The 6,000-nt window shown below is 39.5% G+C and overlaps 1 protein-coding gene across 5 annotated transcripts in view; it reads left to right on the top strand.

Annotated features, from left to right (window-relative positions):
- Positions 1-6,000, top strand: part of LOC108246256 (pre-B-cell leukemia transcription factor 1) — a 104,352-nt gene that overhangs the window by 68,322 nt on the left and 30,030 nt on the right. For all 5 annotated transcript variants that reach the window (XM_017433708.3, XM_017433709.3, XM_017433706.3 and 2 more), the window contains exon 3: positions 5,580-5,827. In XM_017433708.3, coding sequence (XP_017289197.1) covers positions 5,580-5,827 — 248 coding nt within the window. The remainder of the gene's footprint in view (positions 1-5,579; positions 5,828-6,000) is intronic.

Raw genomic sequence — 6,000 nt, 5'->3', positions numbered from 1 at the left:
GTTCGAGCTGCTGGTGGAGTTCAGAGTTAAGAAGTAAAGAGTTATTGATTCCATTTTAACACCTCTAGATTTGATACGTAAACACTTTGTTTTAACACTGGATTTTAACTACTAATAATATACATCCCAGAGTTACATAAACATAATGTGACTCTATAAGTGTAAAATTAACTCTGCTTTTGCACAAAGTCTGCTAACACCAAAACATTTAACACTTTTGAATTTGCTGTGTAGAGAACGGTGCTGGGATCAGGGCTGCGCACGAGGAGAGGATATAATGTGTGGCTGACTAGTGAGGATATACACGTGTCAACAAGCCAAGCCTAGGGATCACATCAGAGTTGGTGCTCATTGTCAATTTAAGATCCATTCAAATAGTTACCTTGAGCTTAATATACTGCTTTACAAAGGCAGTGTTGCTGGATATAGTTTTTGGCTTTCCATTTTTCCATGACCTTTTTCTGTTAAGTGAGAAGGGAGGAAAAAGATTGCCAGATAGTTTTTCTGTCTTCCTCCCAAGACGTTGCCTAAGAAATGACCTTCTCTGTAAAAGGCGCTCCTATAAGACTGATGTTGGAGGAGCCTCAAGCCAAGTAAAATAAACACTCCTTCAATGTTAAGCTGAAACTTGGCAGACAGGAAAAGAATTGTTTTTGTAGACACTGGAAATTTTTACGTTCTCCTTTTATTGGACAGTCTCAAAATTTTAGGTACTTGTAAAGAATTATAGTCTCAGACTTTTTTCTTAAAACATCATAAAACTTCTTGTTGCCTATCCAGATGCTGATTTCCCTCGACTTACTCATTTTGTGATTATAAAAGGGGTGGGTATTTCATGCAGAAATACGTGTGATTTAATTCTTGGTGCCTGCCATAGACTAGAAAGCAATGAAGTGTATAGCAATGTAATTCACCAAAAATTAAACCCTATAGTATACAATGGAGAATTCTTTCAAGGTCTTTTAAAATGTTGCGCTCTTTAAAATATCTCATGAACCATTGCATGGATTTTAATACAACTCTCAGAAGGTAATAAATGGAAGAACCTCTGATTAGCTTTTTGGCTCAACCCAATTCAAGATGGCTACCTTAGTAAACAAAGAAATGCCTATAATTCAATCAGAATCACAGATATTGTAGCAGCTGACAGAAATACACAACACAAACTCTTACGGCATCTCAGTTCTTTGTTTACAATTCAAAGACAATTTTGGAAATATTGAACTAAAATTTGGTGTTATAATAGCTGACAGTAATCTTCAAAGCATACTTTGAGTGCTACAGGTGGATAAGTTCTTTGCTTAAAATTCAAGATAGCTACCACAGCTAAACACATCATGTGGCAGGCACCATCAAAATTATTTTCCTAGTTTTTCTAATATTCCCCCTCACCATCACCACTCACCACATGTGCCCACATGGAGAAGATCGAACGACAGCCATTAACACTGGCCCCCTTCCACTCTACATCGTTGGAGTAGCTCCACTGTGGCACAGAGGGGGGCACAGCAGAAGGTGGTAAATTCTACACAGAGGACTATCGGGCGCAGCGTATGGACAGAGCCACTTGATCTGTGACCCCACCAACGCTGGACACAAACTGTTTACCCCCCTCCCCTTAGGAAGGAGGTTGCACTGTCATAAAATGTGATTCTGAACACAGAATTTGTTTAACATTTGAAGGAAAAACAGTGCTGACATGAACATTAACTTACCACATTAACAAGGGCTTAATGTTAGCAACCGCTGTGATTTAAGACTAAAAAAATAAGCCTATTTTTTTATTTCTGTTTAAAAAAACTATTATGGCCACATATGCCCCTTTTACACGGGCTCTAAAGGTCGGAATATAAACAACAGCGTTAGCTTACCCTGCGACGTTTAGGCTGTCTGTCCCACAGCTGAAGGCGCTGTAAAGCCTGAAATCTCCTGTGGATAACAGCTGTCCTACTCCGCGCAACAATCGCGGCATCCAGAGCATTTCTTCCACTGCACCTCTCTTCCTGAAGTCTCAGGAGAATCCCCATAAGTTTAAAAAACAGCAACAACACAGGGCCAACGTTGTCCATAGCGCTTCCGTTGTTTACACAACTTGCGTTTTGAGTTTTCGTAGCGCAACAAAAATACAATTAAAATAAATACAAATTGTTTGCACCTAATTTGAATCCTAATTTAAGTCACATTTACAAATAAATTAAATTAAAATAAATGAAAAAAAGCAAACAAGGCACCAACACACATCTCACATCAAGGCCAGTGAATAACAACAGAGAACTCTGAAAAACAGACAGATGCTGTACTGTACTGTGCTTTTTGTGCCACACGCTGCATGATGGATCACTACATGTAACAACAAAAACAAAAGAATCTAATGCCGAATTTAATAGCATCACTTCACTGTTAAACAAGGATAATTTAGGACGTGTCATATTAATATTTTCTCTATGTACAAAACATGCTTACCCTATTCTGTCCTGTAAAGCCACCTGCTGAATATTAGCTCAACTAACCATTTTTGGTTAAACCCGATAATGTTTATTGCTAACTCCAGCAGTAGCTGAAGGTGTCTCGGCCTCAGGGCAAACTCTGACAAACTGCTCGCGGGCTCAATCTGGTGGCTCAAAAATCACGCAATACACGGGACCTTCACGCAGGGGCAGGGACAGCGGTTTTGGGGGTGCGGGTGGAAAAAACGTGTATAAAAAAATTACGTATTTATATTAAACAAGCAAAGTTTAGCCTGGCAGCCCTCCAGGCTTATAATACACTGGGGGAAACCCTGACTTGTAATGAATATAGTTTCTTCACCACAAGTTCTGCCACTGAAAATTTATCTGATAGTAAAAAGATGCTATGTATAAGAGTGAACCGTTTACCTGTAAAATAGGTGTAAAACATGTCCTATCAGTAGCTTCTGACACCTCTTGTGTTTTCTCTGACTTTGTTTTTAAACACCTTATAGTTTGTACATATGGCAAACTGAGTCTTCATTCAGTAAAAACGTCTACATGGAAGACCTGTTATTGCTTGGGCAAAATAGCAATTAGCACTGGTGCTTTTATGGACTGGGACAGAAAAAAAAATGGTAAAAATTTTGATTTCTGAATTCCACAATTGCCAATCACAGCAGGACAAGACTAAAACTGTTTGGTTCAGCTGGTTGTTTGGTGCATCCCTAATTTGTATGTTCCTTTTATAGTTTAGCTTTCTGGTGGATCAGTGTATGCGTGTGTTTTGATGTTATCATGACCGTTTCCAAATGACACTGCAGCTATAGCAGAAACAGACGTGGGATCACTTCAGGTTTTGTGGGCATAAAAAAGCACCCCCGTCAATAAAAGCACCATGGCAGATGGCAAACAATTTGGTACTTTCCTACCATCCTGGGGTTACTTACAGTGGCACTTTGGTGTAGATATTGTAAAAAAAAAAAAAAAAAAAAAAACCTTTTCAAGATGGCAGTCCCATAAACTGTTCTACTTTATATACTTTAACGACTATCCAAATACTGAAAAATCCTCTCTAATTCTAAGTAATATGGTCAAAATTATACACCCATAAAATTGGCCTGGCAACTGAACTTTGTTCATGGAAATGCTACAAGTTTTTCATATTGATTCAGACATGCCTGGATGAGATCTTAAACCATTCATATCTCTGTCATTGTCATTGTTACTATAAGGTTGTCAGTTTTTTTTTTCTTCATCTTTAAATATGTTCTCCTAGTTTCCTGCTAGAAATGACTTCTAGTAACTCAGCTCGTTTTTCTCCCTGGGATACTGTAGTGTGCTTTCATTTTAACACCCACTTTAGGTGGGTATTTATGAGGTGGTAACTTTAGAAAAGAAGTGCCTCTCCATATTGATGATCGTTCAGGAGCAGAGGGAGAAGCAAATCTTTCTAAATCAACACTCTCCGGGCCCAAAGTCACAGGGTTGGAGTTCATGTTTGGAGGCGAGGACAAGGTCCAGTTGTGACAGGAGTGGCTGCTGTCTGTCTACACTGTGAGTCCAGTTTGGTTCCTAGCAGCACTGTGCTCCAGCAATATGGAAATGGATGGCTCTCAGATGGTGGATGAAGAGTGTGTGCTGGGGAGTGTTTTCATGTCAGAAAATGGAAGGTGACACTTGAATATCCTAAAGAATGGCGAGGGAGACCTCTAGTGGAAGGCTGGGGTAACCATTCAATTTACTGCACTGGACAGCATGCTTCAGCTCCGGATCACATCATGTTGAATAAAATGATCTCTACTTCATATCTTTTGTCACATCCTCCTCATTTTCTGTTTATTTCCACAATATTTCACCCAATCTGTACTGACTGAAAGAGGCTCATTCTTTGCATAAACCCATAAAAATGAAATTTGACAAACAACTTTAAAACTGGCAGCTAAATAAATACCTCACAGAAAAAGATCTTTGTCATTGCCAATGGAAAAAAATTCCCTACTCTCTTAATTTTCTTACTTACTAAAAATCTTGTTTTCTTCTTTGCATCCACTGTTAATGTGCAGACAGTCTTTTCAATTTGGTGCATTTTGAAATAAAATTGTATTTAAAAACAAAAAAGAGAGAAAAAAGTTAACATTAAATTTTCCTGAAGCCTGATGTATCTTTGTCACATTAAGCCAAAGCTCCCAATGAATCAGTTCATGTGCAGTCCTGTAAATTTGGAAAGCAGTAAGCTGGAAAGGTTATTTTATGCTGCTTGTTTTATTTTATTTTATTTTTGTCCTGCTTCTCAGTAAACCATGTGGCAAGAGTAGATGACTAGACTGCAGATTTCTATGTATCAACTATTGCCATTTTATATATTGGGGAAAAAACTTTTTTCAAGATTAGGCACTTTTGTTAACAGGATTAATTACTGCCCGCTTGAACACAAAATAGTCTCAGTCAAGTTTACAGATATTTAGCTGGAATTCGGTGGGAAGTAGCTGAGCATCATCCCCAACACATGGCAACATGAAGCACTCAGAATAATATTTTTGCAAAAAACTTTGTCATTAACTGTTGGCATCAACCCTGTCTTGTCTGTTAGCATAATACTGTATCTCATGAACTACTGGATTGATTTCAGTAAAAAACTCAGAAAGTAATCATTAGATGTATCTACACCTCATAACATTTGGAATCAACCCAATTCCTGGCAACACAAAACTGGCTAGAACTCAGTTTTACAGAAACTGAGCTAATGATGGTAGTAGCTGACACATAATGTGGAGTCTTACAATATCACATGAAATTGGACATAAATTAAATTTATAAGATTTGACTAAAACAGCTACAACTCTGTCATTTCTCATCACAAGATGATTTTAGTTTAAAACATGGAAGACGGTGGGCATGTATTCCTTCAGGGCCTAGGCCTTTAATAGATTCCATATTTTGATGAAAAATTCTTTTTCTCCCTGAATGAGACATATTTCTATGTCTGCACTCTACGCTTCCTCTGCCCATGTATTGATCTTAATGTCTCTGCACACTAAGTGTGTTACAGTGGCAGCTTGTTACGAAGCACCACCCCAGCTGCAGGTGTGACCTTTAGAACTGACCTCTGACCTTTTCTTGTCACTGCAGTGCTGAGCATCCGTGGAGCCCAGGAGGAGGAGCCTCCGGACCCCCAGCTCATGCGACTGGACAACATGCTGCTGGCAGAGGGGGTGTCCGGTCCAGAGAAAGGTGGGGGCTCTGCAGCCGCAGCTGCTGCCGCCGCCGCCGCTTCAGGAGGGGCAGGGGCCGACAACTCAGCGGAGCACTCAGACTACCGGGCCAAGCTGTCCCAGATCAGACAGATTTACCACACAGAGCTGGAGAAGTACGAGCAGGTGAGACCAGCAGAACCAACAGGATATAAACTTCTGGTTACAGACTGAAAACTGTTTAGCACCAGAGCCTCCAGTAAGTAAGGCACCCAGTTTCAAGTTATACCATGATTTTAAAGGTCACTTTGTCAAAACCACTACATTTTGCACCACATTGCTCCTGCAGATTCATTTAG

This window comes from Kryptolebias marmoratus, linkage group LG24, assembly GCF_001649575.2.
Source record: "Kryptolebias marmoratus isolate JLee-2015 linkage group LG24, ASM164957v2, whole genome shotgun sequence".
NCBI classification, from domain to species: domain Eukaryota; kingdom Metazoa; phylum Chordata; class Actinopteri; order Cyprinodontiformes; family Rivulidae; genus Kryptolebias; species Kryptolebias marmoratus.
This window is presented reverse-complemented; position numbering and strand designations above follow the sequence as displayed.